General features: G+C 44.4%; 2 protein-coding genes across 11 annotated transcripts in view; one reads left to right on the forward strand and one right to left on the reverse strand.

Moving 5' to 3' along the window:
• The window catches only part of LOC135199539 (uncharacterized), a 51,816-nt gene that overhangs the window by 21,145 nt on the left and 9,412 nt on the right, over positions 1–21,259 (forward strand). The window contains exons 2-3 of one of the 2 annotated variants that reach the window (XM_064227690.1): positions 6,370–6,568; positions 15,212–15,359. In XM_064227690.1, the coding sequence (XP_064083760.1) occupies positions 6,370–6,568; positions 15,212–15,354 (342 nt within the window). In that variant the 3' untranslated portion in view covers positions 15,355–15,359. Of the gene's footprint in view, positions 1–6,369; positions 6,569–15,211; positions 15,436–21,259 lie in introns of those variants that run through there. The other variant, XM_064227689.1, reaches the window with a different exon arrangement.
• The window catches only part of LOC135199537 (tax1-binding protein 1 homolog), an 83,011-nt gene continuing 78,120 nt past the window's right edge, over positions 16,369–21,259 (reverse strand). For 7 of the 9 annotated variants that reach the window (XM_064227687.1, XM_064227680.1, XM_064227683.1 and 4 more), the window contains exons 14-16: positions 19,757–19,848; positions 18,100–18,240; positions 16,369–17,540 (exon numbers count right to left, since the gene is read on the reverse strand). In XM_064227687.1, coding sequence (XP_064083757.1) covers positions 17,426–17,540; positions 18,100–18,240; positions 19,757–19,848 — 348 coding nt within the window. In that variant the 3' untranslated portion in view covers positions 16,369–17,425. The remainder of the gene's footprint in view (positions 17,541–18,099; positions 18,241–19,756; positions 19,849–21,259) is intronic. The other 2 variants (XM_064227688.1, XM_064227681.1) reach the window with 1 other exon arrangement.

The following is a 21,259-nucleotide window of genomic DNA, read 5'->3' on the forward strand; positions in this document are numbered from 1 at the left end:
GCAGCTTTCCAGGCCGTCTCCTGGCTAGATCTGTGGTCCCTCACAGTTATCTAAGGTCGCAGCCAACTCCGGGGGAATTTCTCCCGAAGATGACTCGGCCTTCAGAGACTTTGCCAGTCTGGGGGAAGAGCCATCTCCTTCCTTGCCCACCAGACGGTGAACCTGTGGGCCAACCTGGTTCTCCGACGAAGGGGACGCTGTCCTTACTCGGGTTTCCAGGGCGGCTGGGCGTGAAGCGGCGTTGGGACTTCGCAACGGACCTTTACGGAGTTCCACGTCTCTCTTCCCAGGAGAGATGGTGGACGCTGCGGTGGACAGACGGCGCACTGACGACAGTGACCGGCTGGTTCACCAGGCGGTCTCGAAGGCTTCTGGGCAGCCTCGGACTGCGGCCGAAGTCTAAGAGCTCGGCTAAGCGCTTCCTCGGTGGCTAAGACGGTAGCTGCGTCGACAGCCCCGGGGAATGACTCTGTCTTCTTCGACTTCTGGCAAGGGGGGCCGTAACCAGCCCTCCTCCCAGCCCTCCTCCTCCCGTGGAGGCTCTGGGAGAAGAAAGTCGAAGAAATGGGGAAACGCTAGGGACGGCGTTCCCCCTCACCTGCTGCCGGAAGTGGGGGGGTGCCTGGCCAGCCATGGGGCAACTGGCAGCGCTACGGCGCCGAGACCTGGATTGTAGATGTCCTTCGGGAGGGATATCTATTACCCTTCGATTCTCGGCCACCCCTCACCTCCAACCCGGTCCAACAGCAGTCGTACGTTCCAGGGTCATCGAAGGACGTAGCACTGAGACAGGAGATCAAGACCATGCTGAGCAAGAGAGCTGTAGAAATCGTCACGGATCAGTCACCGGGCTTTTACAGTCGACTCTTCCTGGTGGAAAAGTCTACGGGAGGCTGGCGCCCGGTGGATAGATCTCTCTCCCCTGAACCGGTTTGTTCGCCAGACCCGGTTCACGATGGAGACGGCACGCTCAGTGCTCGACTCCATCAGGGAGAACGATTTCATGCTTTCAGTGGGACTTGAAGGATGCGTATTTCCAAATACCCATTCATCAGTCCTCCAGAAAGTACCTCCGCTTCATCCTCGACGGGACGGTGTACCAGTTCAGGGCACTTTGCTTCGGTCTCTCAACCGCCCCACAGGTGTTCACGCGAGTGTTCACTCTGTCTGCTTGGGCCCATTCGCACGGGATACGTCTGATGAGGTATCTCGACGATTGGTTAGTCCTGGCGAGCTCCCGCTCGCAGTTGCTACGGGACAGGGATCGACTGCTCGAGTTTCTGTCGCGATCTGGGGATCGTTGTGAACTTCGAAAAGTCCGATCTCGAGCCCAAGCAGAGGATGAAGTACCTGGGTATGCTGATCGACACGGTAGCAGGGCGAGTCTTTCCCGCAGACTCGCGGATCAGCAGATTCAGGGAGGCAGCCAACCAGTTCCTGTCTCGGCAGGAACAGGCAGCTCAGCGATGGCAAGTCGTGATCGGACACCTGTCGTCACTCGAGAAGTTAGTCCCTCACGGGCGTCTTCACCTGCGGTCTCTTCAGTGGAGACTAAAGGAGGGTTGGTCACAGGCGACGGATCCCCCAAGCTTTTCCAGTGTCACTGACACAGGAGGTGAGGCAGGACCTAGCCTGGTGGCTGGACGACAGGAACCTCTTAAGAGGAGTGCCCCTGCGCACTCCCCCCCCGGACATGCAGCTGTTCTCAGACGCATCGACCGAGGATGGGGCGCACACCTGGAGGAGTTGCTGACTTCAGGAGTGTGGGACGAGAACGACAAGCACCAATTCACATCAATGTACTGGAAACTCAAGGCAGCGTTCCTCGCTCTCCAAGAGTTCCAGGACCGCTTGATGGGACACTCAGTGGTGTTGATGTGCGACAACACCACGGTGGTGGCCTACGTCAACAAACAGGGGGGACTAGTGTCTCTCCCGTTGTACCAGTTGACTCGGCAGGTGCACGAGTGGGCCGAGGCACACTCAATAGAGCTGTCGCACGCTACATTCCAGGGAAGAGGAATGTAGTAGTAGCAGACACGCTCAGCCGTCGGGATCAGGTGATAGGGACCGAATGGTCTCTACACCAGGACGTGGCGGAAAGGCTCTTCGACCTGTGGGGGCGACCAGTCGTGGATCTGTTCGCCACCCGGCACAACAGGAAGCTCCATTTTGTGTTCTTCTCGCCGTGCCGGACCCATGGGCAGCTGCAGAGGACGCTCTTCAACACCCGTGGGACACCTCTTCGCTATGCCTTTCCCCCGTTCAGCCTGATTCGCAAGGTGATCAGTCGAGCACTGGTTCACACCCCGAATCTCAGGATGATCCTGGTGGCTCCCAAATGGCCACCGGCCATTTGGTATCCGGACCTGCTGGCTCTTCTCGCAGGAGAACCGAGAGAGATTCCCCCTTGGCACAACCTTCTCGCCCAGCCACACGTCGAGCGGTACCACCGAGCAGTCCAGTCTCTACGTCTTCACGGCTGGCTGTTATCCACCATCTCTTGCGAACGAGAGGCTTTTCTCGTAGCGCAGCAACAGAGATGGCTGGAAACGTCCGTCAGTCCTCTGCAGCTGTGTACCAGGGGAAGTGGGCCGTTCTGTGGTTGGTGTCGTAGACGGGGTCTATCTCCTCTCAGAGCCACTCTTCAGCAGGTAGCGGATTTCCTCGTTTTTCTTCGCCGAGAGAAGCTCCTCTCAGTCCCCACAGTCAAAGGATACAGAGCCGCCTTGGCGCTCGTCCTGAAACTGAGGGGATTGGACATCTCGAAACTCGTTCGAGATCTCCTTGCTTATGAGGAGCTTCGAAAGGTCTTGCCCACCCAGGGAACTCAGGCCCCCTGCGTGGGATGTGACTCTCGTCCTTAGAGTCTGACTCGAACGCCGTTCGAGCCACTCCGAGAGTCGTCAGACAGGGATCTGACCCTCAAGACCCTCTTCTTGCTGGCCCTGGCATCGGCGAAGAGAGTAGGGGAACTTCATGGTCTTTCCTATGATACGCCCGTACGACACTCCAGGGATGGGGATCTGTGACGCTCGATTTCGTCCCGACTTCGTTGCGAAGACTCAGAACCCGTCGATCCCTGACGACAGGTTCGAGTCATTCACGATTCCCTCCCTATTGGACTTCACCGATAATGATGCGGATGAGATGCTGCTTTGTCCTGTGAGGGCGCTACGGCGCTATCTGAAGAGAACTCGACACCTCAGGCCTGAGTGTCGACGCCTCTTCGTTAGCACCGGGTCACCAAGAAAGAAGTATCCAAGAACACTCTTTCATTCTGGCTGCGTGAGGTCATCAGGAGGGCGTATGAGGCTGATGGTAGTGACGACATCCGTATGTCCCGTCCGAGAGCTCACGAAGTCAGAAGTATTGGCTCCTCGTTGGCGTTTCGTAAGAACTTCTCCGTGGCGCAGGTCCTGAAGGCAGGTGTCTGGTCTAACAGACTACCTTTTACGTCCTTCTACCTTCGGGATATTGCCCACAGGTCCTTGGATACCTTTTCTTGGGACCCGTGGTGGCTGCTCAACAGTTGTGTAGCTAACCCAGACCCTCGCAGGCTGAACAGCATCGAGTCCTGGTGTGACTGTGTGGATGGATGTGTGAGAGGTGAGTGACTGGCTCTCTCTTCCCATCTTTTCCTCCTCTACCTGTGGGCAGAGGGCCACGGTCGTCACTACGCTGGATGAGGAGAGATGCAGGTGAGCTATATGACAGAGCCCCATCCATCCCTTTCACTAGGGATAGGAGCAGAATATCCACCACTTCCTTCTACAGGGGGGGAAGTGGATGCCTACAAGAGTCAAACCCATGACTTTATATTTGCTCCTGTACAGGAACAAGTTCTTACATTGCTGGTACGAAGAGATACGCATGCCTCTCTCTTAGTACTCGGTCCAGAGGTCTGACCATTGATCCTGCGGTGCACACCCCGATCAATCGACAGAGGCTTGGATCCCTCCTCGCTCTTACGACCAGGCCAGGCTTCCAAGGTTGGGCGAACACCAGTCTGTTCACAAAAGACTCAGATTACCACCCACCAAGAAGTGAGTATTCCTATTGTAGATAAAAGGACCGAAGGTTGTATGCCGTGTCGGAACAAATGACAATTTTGTCTAAAATTGCATTTTTCCTAACTATACAAACCTGAGGTCCTTTTACACATAGCCCCACCTCATGCCACCCCTCACTCTGCAGTTTTTTTGCTTGGGCCAAAAGCAAAAGTGATTTGTTTACTCCCAGTCGCGCGCGCGCGCCTGTCGGACAAGCAGTTAACTACCGAACCCCTTGTTCGAAAGCTTACGACCTATCCAGCTGCCCGCTAGTACCTCCTATTGTAAAAGGACCTCAGGTTTGTATAGTTAGGAAAAAAATGCAATTTAGACAAATTTGTCATTTTGTCGAAAATTGCATTTTTCCTAACTATACAAACCTGAGGTCCTTTACATATAGTCCCACCTCATGCCACCCCTCACTCTGCAACTTTTTGCATGGGCCTAAAGCAAAAGCCCGCAGCGCACGATCGGACAAGCAGTTTAACTACCGTTCTCCCCTTGTTCGAAGCTTACGACCGTCCAGCTGCCGCTAGTTTACCTTCCTATTTGTTAAAGGACCTCAGGTTTGTATAGTTAGGAAAAATGCAATTTTCGACAAATTGTCATTTTCTCCTACAAGGGGGAGGAAGTGGATGCCTACATGAGACAAACCCATGACTTTATATTTGCTCATGTACAGGAAAAAGTTCTTACAATGCTGGTACGAAGAGATACGCTTGCCTCTCTCTTAGTACTCGGCCCAGAGAGGTCTGACCATTGATCCTGCGGTGCACACCCCAGATCAATCGGACAGAGGCTTGGATCCCTCCCTCGCTCTTACGACCAGGGAGGCATTCCAGGGATGGACGAACACCAGTCTGTTCATCTAAAAGACTCAGATTCCTCCCACCAAGAAGTGAGTCTTCCTATTGTTAAAGGACCGATGGTTTGTATTACGTATCGGAACAAATGACAATTTGTCGAAAATTGCATTTTTCCTAACTATACAAACCTGAGGTCCTTTACATATAGTCCCTCCTCATGCCACCCCTCACTCTGCGTATTTTGCATGGGCCAAAAGCAAAAGTGATTTGTTTACCTCGCGCGACGACCTCGGACAAGCAGTTAACTACCGTTCTCCCAAAAAAAAAAAAAAAACCCTTGTTTCGAAGCTTACGACCGTTCCAGCTGCCGCTAGCTACTTCCTATTGTTAAAGGACCTCAGGTTTGTATAGTTAGGAAAAATGCAATTTTCGACAAATTGTCATATTACGTACTGTACTGTGTGCTAGGTAAAAGTGGTTGCTTGGCAATCGTTCGCTACTCATAGTGTGAACGTGAACAAAAGGTTGGAAGTTTTTTTTTTTTTTTTTTTCGTTTTATAGTTAATGGTTACTTAATAATTATTTGAAATGAGTACATGCAATACATTTAATAAAAAAAATTGTGAATTAGATATCATAAAATATAAAATAAATCAGACTGCTATCATCGATGCCAACAAATATTTTCTAGAATTCTTTTTCTGTTTTAATATTATGTTTCATTATAGCTGTCAGTAACTCGGTATCTCAATTAGGTAAAGATAGAATAAAGAATAGAAATGAATTGTTATTATACTGTTTGGTAGTTTCAGTAGTTGAAGGGAGATAATGAAAATTTATGATTACTAAACTGTGTTCTAGTAAAAGTGGTTGCTTGGCCGCGATCGTTCGGTACTCTTAGTGCTGAACGTAAACAAAAGGTTGGAAGCTTTTTTTGTTTGAAATGAGTACATACTGATTATTTATACATTTTATTGGCATATTCTAAGCTTTTAGCTTCTTCGGTTCAGCTGTCAGAATCATAGACTAGGCTACAGTAGAAACTGCTAACATAGGCTAGACTTATTGCTAAGGGACATATGCTAAAGTCCTAATATATGCAGTAAAAATGGGGTTGAACATTGCATGCAGTTGAATATTACTCAAGTATGTCCAGTATTTTGCCTTTTTGGAGTCATATTTCTTCCGTCAGATCAATGTCGTAACCCTAGAACGTGTTGTAAGCCTGGAAATAATTTACTGGGGTGTTTTTGTCGGGCTTGGAACGAATTAGGCAATTTACATGTAAAATGTGGTTCAAGATACGAAAAAATCAGGTTACGAAGGCCGCCTCGGAACAGATTCATTTCGTATCCAGAGGTACTACTGTAGTTGGTATGTAAAGAGTTCCCCGAGGTCTATAAGTTAAAGCGTAACTACTTTGTATTGTTTTCGTAGGGTATTATTCTGAAATTGTTAAAGTAATGTTATATTTATTTTGTTGAGTGTGAACAAGCTTTCTCTGTTGACAGATTGAAGCCGCCCTTCTCTCCCCGAGATCTCGAGGATTTTGCGAAAAGGTCACCGAAGCCACTGCTTCACCAACGACAGCAGAAGCCGCTTCCCAGACTGACGAACCTGCACCTGAGCCTGTAGCTGCTGCCCCAGAGCCTGTAGCTGAACAGGCTTTTGTCTATGACTCTCCTGCTACACCAACTGACCCTGGGCATGGTAAGTGTCACACCTTTTAACCCATGGTTTGAAAATGCCACAACAGTTGATCGAGGGCATTGTAAGAATGGCATTTGTGGTATCTATTTGAATTTAAATTGATTCATACTTCTGTCTTTTTAAATTTATTCATACTGCAGTCTTTTCTACTAGGGAATGTCCCATCATGATGGGCAGTTCTGAACCATTTGTTTAAAAAGGAAAATTTTAATTTACAGAAATGTTGTAGATGTATGTACTCCTATATACCTTCCAAAACTTCCAACTTGGCCCTGAGAGAGGCTGAAAATAAAAATAGTATGTAACTTGTTTCTATGCGGGAAATAACTTCTTAATGCCTCTAGATGGCATTTGTAGAAACCTGACAAATCACTTAGTCATTAACTGAGCAAGAAAAAGAACACTAAGGAATGTATGGAGCTGTAGAGGAGACGTCAGCAATGATTCTAAACTTGTCATTGCCGTACTAAAGTCTATATTAAAAGCTAACAAAAATGCTGACGGTGTCAGGGTTTAAATGCAGTTAAACTTCTTGAAGATGAACACTAAGACATTTGCAATTGAATTTCAAAATATATTTGCATTTCTGGAAACCTTATCTTGGGAGGAGCAGGCAATGAATGAGGACTGGCTTAAATGTGGAGACTGTAAGTCAGTCTGCTGGAAAAGAAGTTTTGTGAGATGGGCTAACAAGATGAGAACTGGGTATAGTAAAGAATAGACAAAAAACAAAGGTGTATCATAGACAAATTTCAGGGAGATAAAGAATGCAAAGTAGTAATAAGCTGCATACTCAGTCTAGTTATTGAAAGTAAATGAAGATCAATAAGAAATGAGAGAATACATGATGAGGTTGGCAAAGTCCTGTTTGGATTTTGGGTAATGAACCTGATAGTAACAGTTAAAAGGGATCAAGCCGAGTGTTGAAATATGGAATCTGTCATATCAAAAGGAATGAGACTTGGTGCCTCTTTGTCAGTACTGGCAGGCACGAGGAGGTTGTGTCCAGGAACACCCTTTCTTTATGGCTGTGATCAACAAGACTTCGTGTCCAGCAAAGAGGGCAAAGTCCCATCCCTGGTGTGTTGAAGGAACATTAAGTTTGTTCATGAAACTTACCTGTCAGATATATATATAGGTGTATTCTCTGAACTCCAACAGAATTTCTAAAAACTTACGACACACGTAGTGGGAGTAGGGTGGTTAGTACCCATTCCCGCCGCTGGGAGGCGGGTGTCAGGAACCATTCCCATTTTCTATCAGATTTCTTCTGTCGCCGGTGTCGTAAACATCTGTTTACACACCTCCGCCTCAGGATTTTGGAAAACTTTTCATTGGCTTGAGTATCCTCTTGATTTTTTGGTTTTTTGGTTTTTTGATCGATAGCTGGCATACGTGACTTTGGATTGTTTTGTTTTAATTTGGTTGGGTTTTTCCCTTAAATATGTCGGATCTAGTTCGGCTAGCGCCAGGGTGTGTTTGAAAGTTGAATGCAAGGTGAGGCTACCAAAAGCCTTGGTTGATCCTCACACATTGTGTAAAGGTTGTAGGGGGCAAGTTTGTAAGTATGATTTTAGCTGTAATGAGTGCTAAAGTTTGGATGATGTACAATGGAAGACATATGAATCCTACGTAAATAAATTAGAGCGTGACAGGATCAGGAGGTCTTCCTCCAGGAGTAAATCGGGTAGCAGACAGGGTCTTAATGTAACCCCTTCTAACCCTCCTTTAGATTTTGTGTCTCCTAACCCCGTAGTGTTGCCTTCGGGCCCTCAAGTGGTATCTGCGGAGGGTAATGCCCTTTCACTTATTCTGGATTCATTGAAAACGCTTGAATCTAAAGTGCTTGCCCTTGAAAACAGGCAAACTAAGTGCAGTGATAGTGCCCCTAGTGAAGTGGAGGGGGCGTCAGATCGGCCCTATAGCGCCTCTAGGCTGGGACCTCTGCCGGACTCCCAGGACTCAGGAAGAGGGCATGTCGAAGGCCGAAGGAGGGTTACGGGGATCCCCCACCGATCTGACGTCCCTTCAGCAGTTCCTGTGGACGCTTCCCAGGCTGCTAAGGAGCGTGCTCGAGCACGTATCCAGAGAGATTGTTTTTCGTCTTCCGACGCGTTCCCTCCCCGCCCCGGCAATGGGGTGGGAATGCTCATCCGGATTCCCGCGGCCTTTGAAGAGGACTCTTCAAGATCAAGACGCTTCACGTCATGCTATGTCTGATTGGCATTCTTCTCCGGAAAGCGTAGCCTTTCCGCCCCAGAAGAAGTCTAGGACGTCATCGGATGATGACGCCTTCGAGCGCCCTAGTCGCTCTAGAGCCAAGGCTGTTCCTGGGAGAAGGAAGAAGGCGTCCCCTCGCCCCTCACCTTCTCACAGGCACAGCTCGTCTCCCCATAGTCAAGGTAGACTTCTCAGACTGAGATAATCCTTGCTATGCAACGGCAACTGGACGCTTTACTTATGCAGAAGGATACGGTTCCTCGTCGCAAGAAGGACGACAGACTTCCGATCAAGAGAACAAGACAGTCTTCTCCACCTGCTCCTCTTTCGTCCTCGTCTCCTGGTATTTCGCCCTCTAGGCTTCGTTCTGCTCCCCAGTGTTCGTCTAGAGGTGGCGGTAAGCGTCAGGAGAGAGAGAGAGTTCTTCATTCTGCCCTCTCTTCTCGACGTAAGGACGCTCGGCGTTCCGACATCGACGTTTCTGATGACGATGTTTTAGTTCCTGACGGACGAACTTTAGTACGTTCTGCTCCGCTTTGTCATGCTTGTGTTGACGCTCAACGGGACGCTCGTCAAGTGTCAGTCCCTGTTTCTTCGCGGGATGTTCGTAGGGAGGCACGCGGGACGCTTAGGGAACCGAGGAGGACGCTCCGCTCGACGCTAGGAGAGACGCTCCGCTCGACGCTTCTTTGGACGCTTCGTTGGACGCTCAGTTGGACGCTAGGTTGGACGCTCCGATGGACGCTAGTAGACATTGTCGTAAGAACTCTTTGGACGAGAATATGGAAGTTCGCTCTCGATCGGACGTTGTTCCCGAGTCTTTGGCTGACGCTACACGTCTTCCTTCAACTTCGCGTTCTACTCAAGTTATGATTGCTGATCCTGTGACTGTTAAGGATTCTGTTAAGGGTACACTACCCTCTTCTCGTCATCGTTCTGACATGAGACTTGGAGCAAAAGGACTTCTGCCTCTTTCTTCGGAGTTTCACTCGGGTAAGGAAGAAGGGGAATTAAGCTGTTCTTCTGAGGATGTTGACGAAGAACAACCCTCGACGTCGTCTTCTTCAGACTACCAAGTATTGGCTCGGCTGCTCCGGGATTCATTTGGAGATACCTTCCTTCCTTCTGCTCCTCCTTCTCCTCCATCGCAGTTTTCATCGTCGAAAGCTAAGAAAACACCAGGGTTTGTGAAAATGAAGACGTCGTTGTCTACCAAGAGGGCTTTCCGTAAGGTTAACGCCTGGATGGAGACTAGAAAAGCTAAGGGAAGCACCACTTTCGCCCTGCCTCCGTCTAGGCTTAGCGGTAAGGCAGGGATGTGGTATGAAACCGGTGAGGAGTTAGGATTGAAGGTTCCGACGTCAGCACAAGGAGATTTCGCCAGCGTGGTGGATGCCTCAAGGAGAGCTCTTTTAGCCTCAGCGAAGGTGTCGTGGACGACTTCGGAACTTGACCATCTGTTGAAGGGTCTTTATAGGTCCTTGGAAGTTTTTAACTTTTTAGACTGGTGTCTCGGTGTGTTAGACAACCAGTCTCGTAAGCCAGATTCGATCAGCTTGGGGGAGCTGTCCAGTGTATTGTCATGCATGGACAAGGCCGTCAGGGATGGCTCAGAGGAGTTAGCCTCTCATTTTTCAGCAGGCGTGTTGAAGAAAAGATCGCTTTATTGCAATTTTGCGGCTAAGTCTGTCTCTCCCTCACAGAGAAACTTTTGTATGCGCCTTTCTCGAGTCATCTCTTCCCCCAGGCTATGGTGAAGGATCTGGCAGTAAGTCTTCAGGAGAAAGCCACTCAAGACCTTTTGGCTCAGTCGTCGAGACGTCCTGCTGTCCCTTCCACGTCTTCAGGAGTCCAGTCTAGTAGGAAGCAGAAGCCCTTTCGTGGAGGATCTTCAGCTAGATCTTTACCCCGAGGAAGGAGTCTTCCTAGAGGTAGAGCCCCGGCTAAGTCCAGGGGCAAGAAGTGAGAGTGCATTACTTCAGTCACCGGTAGGAGCCAGGCTTCAGTTGTTTGGAGGAGCCTGGAGAGAAAGAGAGGCAGACACCTGGTCTCTCAATATCATAGAGAAGGGGTACAAGATTCCTTTCGTAAGGCCTCCCCCTCTGACTTCCACTCCCAGGGACTTGTCCCCGTCGTATCCTCAAGAAAAACAGAAGATACTTTTCGATCTGCTCGAGCAGATGCTCGAGAAACGAGCAGTGGAACAGGTCTTAGACCTGGCTACGCCAGGATTCTACAACAGATTGTTTCTTGTTCCGAAACACTCGGGAGGGTGGCGGCCAGTCTTGGATGTAAGTCGTCTGAACCTCTTCATAGAAAAGCAGAAGTTCAAGATGGAGACACCTCAGTCAGTTCTGGGGGCCTTAAGACCGGGAGATTGGATGGTATCACTCGATCTTCAGGACGCATACTTTCACGTCCCGATACACCCCCAGTCTATGAAGTACCTTCGGTTCGTCCTGAAAGGAAAGGTGTTTCAGTTCAGGGCTCTTTGTTTCGGTCTGAGTACGGCCCCATTTGTGTTCACCATCTTAATGAAGAATGTGGCGAGGTGGCTCCATCTTTCCAACATCAGGATCTCGCTCTATCTGGACGACTGGCTCATACGAGCTTCTTCGCAGACCCGGTGCCTGAAGGACCTGCAAACGACTCTGTCTTTAGCTGCGTCCCTGGGACTTCTGGTGAACTTCGAAAAGTCACATCTGACCCCAACACAGTCCATCGTGTATCTGGGGATTCAGATGGATTCAGTGGCTTTTCAGGCTTTTCCGTCCCAGGAACGTCAGCAACGAGGCATAGAGAAAGTGTCAGCCTTTCTAGGGAAGGATTCATGCTCGGTGAGGGAATGGATGAGTCTGCTGGGGACCACCATTTCCTCGCTGGAGAAGTTTGTTTCCCTGGGGAGGCTACACCTCCGACCTCTTCAGTTCTTCCTGTCGGACAACTGGACAGAGAAGGACAACTTCGACATGATCTTAATCATCTCAGAAGAGGTAAAGAGCCATCTAAGATGGTGGCTCGATCCGTTAAAGCTATCAGAGGGCATATCCCTCAAGCTTCGGAACCCCGACCTAGTGTTGTTCTCCGACGCGTCATCCACGGGGTGGGGAGCAACACTAGGGGGGGAGGAAGTGTCAGGCAGCTGGAGAGGGGAACAGGTAGCCTGGCATATCAACTTCAAGGAGCTGGCAGCGGTTCAGTTAGCGCTCCAGTTCTTTCAGGACAAAGTCTCCCGTCGAGTAGTCCAAGTCAACTCGGACAATACCACAGCCCTGGCATACTTGAAGAAACAAGGAGGAACTCACTCTCGCTCCCTGTTCGCTCTAGCGAAAGAAATTCTGCTTTGGGCGAAGGCGAGAGAGATCACGATCTTGACAAGGTTCATTGCCGGAGTCGAGAACGTCCGTGCGGATCTCCTCAGTCGACAAGGACAGTTGCTGCCGACAGAGTGGACCCTCAATCAGGACGTATGCCAGGAACTGTGGGGTCTTTGGGGACGCCCTTTGGTGGACGTATTTGCAACCGCAAGGACGGCGAGACTTCCTCTTTACTGCTCCCCGGTTCTCGATCCGGGGGCAGTAGCAGTGGACGCCCTGTTATGGGATTGGACGGGCCTAGATCTCTACGCATTTCCCCCCTTCAAGATTCTGGGAGAAGTGATGAGAAAGTTCACAGCTTCGGAGGGGACAAGGTTGACGTTAATCGCCCCCTTTTGGCCCGCAGCGATCTGGTTCACAGAGGTGATGTCCTACCTGGTGGATTTTCCGAGATCTCTTCCATTAAGGAGAGATCTACTCAAACAGCCCCACTTCGAGAGGTACCACAAAAACCTCTCTGCTCTGAGTCTGACAGCGTTCAGACTATCCAGAAGTTGGCCAGAGCGAGAGGTTTTTCGAAACCTGTGGCTAAAGCTATCGCCCCCGCAAGGAGACCTTCTTCAATTGCGGTTTACCAATCGAAGTGGGCAGCGTTTAGGAGCTGGTGTAAAAAGAAAGGAGTTTCCTCCACCACGACCTCTGTGAGCCAGATCGCCGACTTCCTTCTTTATCTCAGACGAGATTTGAAACTTGCAGTGTCAACCATTAAAGGCTACAGAAGTGTCTTATCTGTAGTTTTTCGACATAGAGGTCTTGTCCTTGCTAATAACAAGGATCTACATGATCTACTGAGATCTTTTGAGACCACCAAGGTACCGCTACCGAAGTTACCTTCGTGGAATCTGGACGTGGTTCTCAAGTTTTTAATGTCAAGCCGCTTTGAACCCCTTTACTCTGCCTCTTTGCGAGATTTGACGAAGAAGACTGTATTCCTAACTGCGTCTGCTCTGGCGACGGCGAAGAGAGTTAGCGAGATACAGGCTATTAGTAAACACGTCGGCTTCAAAGGGCATAATGCGGTCTGCTCTTTGGGTATGTCATTCTTGGCTAAGAATGAAAACCCTTCCAATCCTTGGCCTAAAACGTTTGAAATCAAGGGTATGGCAGAAATCATTGGTCAAGAGCCAGAAAGAGTCCTGTGTCCGGTCAGGGCTCTTAGAGAATATCTTCGTAGGACAAAGGAGTGTAGAGGTTCTGCGGAGAACTTATGGTGTTCGGTCAAGAGACCTAATATGCCCATGTCCAAGAATGCACTGGCATTCTTTTTAAGGAACACCATTAAGGAGGCGCACTCTAATTGTAAAGACAGTGACTTTAAACTCTTAAAAGTTAACGCTCGCGAAGTAAGGGCTATTTCGACTTCTATAGCCTTTCAGAAAAATATGGCTCTCAAAGATATTTTAAGTGCCACTTTTTGGAGAAGTAACTCGTTGTTCGCCTCGCACTATTTACAGGAGGTCAGAACGACATATGAAAACTGTTACTCTCTTGGACCATACGTCGCCGCAGACACTATCTTTGGGGCAGGAGGTAGCACTCATCCTTTCCCATAGAAAAGGGTAGGTGAGTTTTTTTAATGATTGTAATGTTTATGGTTGTAGGGTCGGCCGCCGAATACGGTCGTCCCTTCTTTTAGCCTTTTGTATATGGGAGTATTTGGTTAGGCTACTTAGGTGGTGGTTTTTTGCCTCGTTGTCCTCAGAAGTATGGTCATGGTCTAGTCACATTGTGGTCTCGTCCCCGTTGACAGATCATCTAGAGCGCACCAACTACACAGGTCTCTACCTTGTTGGTAACTCTAGTGAAGCAGATGCAGGCTTGGGTGGCAGTAATCACGAAGTCAGCTATGCTAACAGGTAAGGAACCAAGATGTCAATCATCTACATTTATATGTTTCCTAAAATCCTTTTTCTGTCTCTCCCACCGCCAAAGGTGGGATTCAGCTATATATATATCTGACAGGTAAGTTTCATGAACAAAATGATATTGTTAAGATACAATAAAGTTTGTTCATACTTACCTGGCAGATATATATATTTTTAGTACCCATCCACCTCCCCTCAGGAGACAGTGGAGATAGAAATCTGGTAGAAAATGGGAATGGTTCCTGACACCCGCCTCCCAGCGGCGGGAATGGGTACTAACCACCCTACTCCCACTACGTGTGTCGTAAGTTTTTAGAAATTCTGTCGGACTTCAGAGAATACAGCTATATATATATATCTGCCAGGTAAGTATGAACAAACTTTATTGTATCTTAACAATATCATTTTTCACAGGTGCTAAGGGCAGGTGTTTGGAGACACGAGATTACCTTTACCTCGTTTTACCAGAGGGTCACTGTCCACAGGTCCTTGGATACCCCTCTTTAGGACCTGTGGCAGGTGCTCAATGGGTCGTTTAGTCATTTAAACTCCTTGCTGGTATAAAGGATCTTGTCCAAGGCACTTTGAGGTCATATGGGAGGAGGTTAAATGGTTGAATGACTTGTTTCCTCTCTTCCCTCTTCTGAGGTACTAGCCAGGCCAAGTATGAGCTAGATCAGGTATGCTACACAATCAGGTATCCTATCACAGAGTTTTGGCTCGAGAGATGACTCCTCTGCTTTCCCTGTTTAATAGATGGAATATGTATAGTTATCTGGACAGCAGTTATATCAACCAGGTCTTAGGTAGTTCCCTGTAGGTTTTCCCTAAGCCAAATCATGTAGGTTACAGAAGTCATGGCCCTTTGCTGACTATCATGATGTTTCTGGGGAGAGATTCAACTAGCCAGTCTGTTGGCTGATTACCTTCACACCTAAGGAGTCTCCAAAATGCAGGCAATGGTTTGTAATACTAAAGAAACAAATCACAAATTTTTTAAGTAATTTATTTTTTTTTTTTATAAAAACCAGGGCTTTTCATCATAATCCCACTTCAGGCACCTTTCTTAGTCCTTGAAGATAATTAGTTTTTTTATATATATTTTTCATTTCCCATTCTTGTTTAATATTAAGTCCTATTGCATCTCAGGAGTACTGAACAATTTTTTTTTCTTATAATAGCTGTTGGCCCAGGCGCAAGCAAGACAGGAGAATATCCCAACACCGAGTATTACACCTACAACAAGATGAGTTACTTTGATCTGGAAGTTGAAATGGGTGCAGATCGTATTCCACAGCCTTCGGCTGACAATGGACTTCTGTAAGATATGTATGTAGCCAGATATTGTATAGAAGTATATAAAAAATCTTTGTGTGATAATCTTAAAAATAAATAATTGATAATTCCATTGTTTTCCCTAGGAACATGTAGTAATTATAAAACTAAATTCTTCCGTTTTGACTAATATGGTAACAACATTACTGTTACTGGTAAGAGTTAGGTTAAGCTGGTATTAAAAAGGCAGTAAGAAAAAAATAGCAATCTGGATCGAGAACACAGTTACTGGATGACTGGTAAATATGAGTATGTACTACATTAAAAGCACATATTACCATTACCATCAAAGGTGGACATAGTCCATAGTCTAGTGAAGTATATAGCCTACTACTTCCTTATAAGGTTAGTAAGAATATTTTCTTTGAATTTTTATGCTATCAGTTGCAGAATCCGAGTCTGAAAATGTGACTGTGTGGTCAAAATTGAATCAAGGTGTGATTGTCTTTGCAGATTGGGTGATCTACAGTATTCTCTACCTGTGGAGGTCAAGTGAAGTAAATTTATCGGCTGTCTTATGGTCATGAGCATTTAACTATTCCCTTCCCTACTCAGCTAATGACTTAAGTGGGCAAACTAGTATTGCAGCAGATCAGCCTCTCATGTGATCTTTTCCATATAGACTTTAAGTCATTTATAGATCGTTATACATTCAAGCCTGTGGAACACACTATATCCCTCTTATGATTTTGGCTAAGTGGCCTTAATCTTACATATTAAAGTTTTGATCCAGTTTTGCTCAGTAACTTGAATCTTGCTCATTGAAATATTGATCCAATTGTAGCTACCACTGATACACCAAGAATTAAAATCCAGAGCTTATGTGCTTTAGGATCCAGACATGTTATTTAAACAAAAAGGTATAATCTACCAAGAAAAGAGCAATCCTGTTGAAGAGACATATCTTAAAAAAACAATGCTCTCAATCAAAAAGGACAAGGAATGCAAGGTTTATTTGCATTAATTTTTATTAATGCATAATAATAACTAAGATGACTGCATATGCAATAAGTGCTAATATTTATTACAATGTACGTACATGTATTCTGAATGTTAAGAGTACATTTTATTCAACACATGCAGAATGTAGAGTACGAAGGGAACAGCAAACGGAAAGCTGCTGCCTAGTATAGTTAACTGCAGGTTTTCCACCGATATCGTTCTTTCACATTTCTGACAACTAAAAGAAGTCCTGCGAGCTATACAGCTAAATGCTTTATAATTAGGAAACTTATAATATTACTCTGTACCCCTGGGAAGTATTTTCACATCTAGGACTGAAAGCTTAGAGCAGAATAAATGCCTCTTCAAAGCTATCAAATTTGTGCCACGTAACTCCAAACAATTCCATAAATACAATACTGCACTGATAAACATGGAAACAGCATAGAGTAACTAGGTTATGATTTCATATAATTTTAAAAAACAAACTTGCGATATTTGTAGTTACATATTCTTCAGAGTATGCTAAGATGAATATAAATTCAGCATTTATGGTTAAAAATTTTATATCCTTTTATACACTCTATACATGGCGAATAAATGAAAATTCATTTGAAAATTCAATTATTGTCAATGATTCACAATATATAAATCTAAATGCACCATTATAACTTGACTACAATATGGGTATAATGTACCAAACTACAGAACCATACCACAAGAAGACAAAATGAAGAAGAGGTCAACAAAATACAGAAATAATTTCATAAAGTGCTCTATACTGTATACTGTATAAAACATGTAGCTAATCCCAAACAATTCGTCAGGGAAAAGATTTTCATAACCCACAAAATATACCAAAACAGGACAATGACAACTGCATTTGAAATAATCCGGGATATTATATCTGAGAAATAAATTCTAAACAGCATAAAACAAGTTCACAGATAACAGTAATAAAAACAACAAATAAATGTCACTTTCTTATAAGTAATATAATTTTTGGTAAACAAAGATTTCATATAAAACACAAAAAGACAAACTGATAATTCACAAAGCTGAATTTTCATGTCCTGCTTTTTTGTGTCAGGGTAATGTGTCCATAACCAGCTTTTCCTTTAGTCAATCTCCAGTAACCTAGTGCTTCTATATGCCCAAGGTCCTGATGGGTCCAGTGGATTATCATCTTCGCTGACCTCGTCACCAAAGTGGGCGTGTACGTGATCTTCAAACCTAGACGGAAATATAAATGCTGATAATATACTGTGCTATATATAGAATTTTTTAATACCATGCATTATTGTTACAGTTTTGATTCAATGCATACAAATGTATTCCATTGACTGCGAAGTTAATCTGCATACAACAGAGAAATGGAGATGAGAAGGAAAGGAAACCGTCACATCAAGTTTAGGTGACTGCCAAAGGCAACAATTTGTCATTTATGTACATAAACAAATTTACTGTCATACATGATCAACATTTAGGGCCTTTCTACTAGTCTCCATTCTACTGCTTCCACATGCATTTCTCTCATTACATTCCAATACATTTCTAATACATATTTAACTGGTAGTAACTGGCTTAACCACAAGTATTTGATCAAGTTATGCACAATCTATTAGTCCTTTTCAATTCAAGGAGGAAAAACAACTAATTTACAAACACTTTTACATGGTTTTGTTCTCAACTTACTTTAAAATGCCCTTCAATGTCTTCTGTTAAGAATTAAAAAGAAATATAATATTTGTGTGTGCTATACCATACTTAATAAAGGGCAATCACCACCTACTTTTTGCTGTTATTTCGCTGGAATGCCATGGAGCAGACTGGACACACATACTCAAGATGAGTGTTGATGTGTTCTTCCAAAAGTCGAAGCGCTCCTTGTTGGAATGCCAGTCCACACATTGGGCATTCAAAAAAGTTACTGCTGCAAAAGAATAAGGTAGTTCAAGAAGTCTGCCTAACAATGAAAAGGTTAGGATTTAGTTAATGAACTGGGGATAAAAAATATAGGTTAATTTGACATCTAAGGGCGCCGGCAGGCCAATATAGGGCGAAAATCGCAAAATCATGAAAAAATTCATGGAGCTTCGTATGGCAATGGAGAATGCGTAAACAAAAAATTTTGTCAAAATTCCCCTCAATTTCATAGCTACAGGGTAATTTGTAAAAGTAAGCCAAAGACATTGATCCGTACAAGAAAATGCAGTACGGTATTTCTTCTGGTATTGTAAATTTTGATGATTATCAAACAAATTGTGAGAAATTGCACCTGTAGAGATTCCATGAGTCACAATACGGGAAGACAGCTTTACACCCTTCAGTGCAAGCAGAAACATGAGAGTACATATTCGAGTTTCACCTCTGACATTTGCTTGCATTTATATCTGCTTTTCTTTGTTTCGGCAAGGTTTTCATGCCAAAGAGGAAAAGACAAGCAAAACATCTCGCTAACATAGAAGAAAATTGACTCTAATTTATAAGAGTTCAGGAGATCAAAATATTGGCGATAATAGTGGAGTTAGTAAAGGAGAGTGTGTGTGATGGAGTGCCCCAGGCTACGATCTTTGAGCAAAGGGATCTTCATTTATGATTAATTATGATAAATATCATAGTTCTGGTTAATTAATACCCAAAAGTGAATAAAAATTCATAATAATCATGATTTATTAACAGTGTCTTTGTAAAAATACAAAGAAAAACTTTGAATGCCCGTATCTCAAACTATACTTATTGACCTTCAAATTCTATCTCCTCTCTTAGTTTTAACGCTACAGCATTGAAATTTGGCACGTATAAATTAGAAAGGCATTATACAACAATCGCATTAGCCCTTTTTTCCCGTTTTTGTTTCATTTTTTTCTTACATTTTTTCTTGATTTATAGGGTTTATTTTTTTACCATAAAAAAAATTCATATCTGGCAAAAAAATTACTTTTAGAATAAAAACTTTTCATTTGATTGGCGGTCTACATCAAGTCTATATGTGGTAGTAATCCAAGGTCTTAATATTAAGTATCAAGGGAGGGGATAGAATTTGAAAAATGGTTATTTTCGGGATAAATCGCACTGGCGTCACAAAACCAAAGGTCAGAGGAGAAAATCATGTGTGGTTTGGAGATGTCCCAAGTCACCTTATTAAGTGGTATGAATGTCAAAGTCCTGTTTTTCAAAAATGGCATCAGGTGGCCAGCGCTCTTCAAAAGAGCACAGTATGAAACGTGCAATTCCACTATTGAAATATAAACCAAAATCTTTCAAATTGTCATCTAACACGACAGCCCCCTCTTCCCTTAATAATCAAGAGATAGAGAGTTATAGGAGATAAGTTTTGAAAAACAGGAACCTGTCTAAGCTTCTTTCACATTACTCAAGTGACTGGAGTTTTCCCCTGCCCACTAAATACAAAGACATAACACCAATAATTAGATGACTTTACACACCTCACTTCACTTGGGATATTAGGTGTATCATCGTTATCACTCGTGCTGTGAAAGTCATCGTCATCCGATTCATGTCCAAGGCCACTGGTAACCTGTAAGAACATACAGTAATAATGAATGACATCCTGATTTTGGAGAACTTGGGTGGGATATGTTGGGTACACATACCCAAATCTGATTCTGCAGTAGAACTCAAAACAAATTAAACTAAGTAGAACTCAAAACAAATTAAACTAAACAAGGCTTTAGGGGAACATAATTAGTTACATGACCTAATTTATATTGAAAACATAAGAATAAACATTGACAATTATTGTAAGCATAACCTTGAAATCAATCACAAGGTCAAGATATCACACTTTCAAATGGTAAGCCTGAACCACAAGTGATAAAGCAAAGTTAGACCTTCCTTCCATTGATATCTGGAAAATTTGGATGCCCTACCCTAATGTAGAAAAAATTGATGAAAATACTAAATGAGGGGGGGGGGCAATCCTGGGGTCACCAGCCAAAAGGACAGATAAATCAAAAGTTGGAGGACTGTACATGTCATTAACGCAGAGGGAAAACTTTAAAAGAGAAGGATGATGAGGCTGGCATGACTGCCATATTCCATTTACACAACAGCACACACTGAAAGTAAACGAGGAAATTAAAACTTGAAACTTGTTTCACAGATCAAATCCAAAATAAAAATTTGCTGGTCCCCATGCCCTAATGCATTAAGCATTATTTAAAAGAACCTGGTGATTTTAGAGCATGTGTACAGGATGTATGCATGTTTAGTAAAATACATAACCATAAAACATTTTGCTTTTACAAGAGGCATACAAGAGAACTGCCAAATAAAAAAAAATTATCCTTAAGGTATTGATGCATTTGTGAGCAAAAATTAATATACATTCCAAACATATGCTGCAATAAAATAAAAAGATTGTTATGCAAACTTTCTGTTAACTTCCTGCATCTCCAGGACATACTGCATGGTATTTCTTTCTTGTTTTGCTGCAAAAAATTTGTACTCTTCAAAAAAAAAAAAGGTAAATAAGTGAAAACATTTACTGTACACTGAAAAGAAAATAATGCACAGGCAGCAATTTATCAAGTACAAACATGTGCAACTATTATATTTTACATGTTGAAGATTCAGAGCAGCAGCTTTGTATAAAAACACAATTACATACTTTTACACGATTCTTTATTATTTAGCCCACCTACCTGTCGCATGTCTTTCCCTTTGGGAGAGCCTAGAAATGATTCAGTGGTCTAATTTGAACTTTGTGATATTAAAAAACTGTAAAATCAATACCAGCAACTAAAAATTCACCACACCACTGTCTTTGTCAGTAATATTATTATTACTAAAGCTTCCACCTAACTAGTGAACTGAACGCTTTAATTTATAACAGAGAGAGAGGCATTCTATTATTTTACCCGCAAATAGTAAAATCTCAGTGCAAGGATTAAGTCCTGTCACTTATAATTAAACCTCTCATCTCCAAA

The sequence above is a fragment of the Macrobrachium nipponense genome, chromosome 25 (genome assembly GCF_015104395.2).
Source record: "Macrobrachium nipponense isolate FS-2020 chromosome 25, ASM1510439v2, whole genome shotgun sequence".
Taxonomy (NCBI): Eukaryota; Metazoa; Arthropoda; class Malacostraca; order Decapoda; family Palaemonidae; genus Macrobrachium; species Macrobrachium nipponense.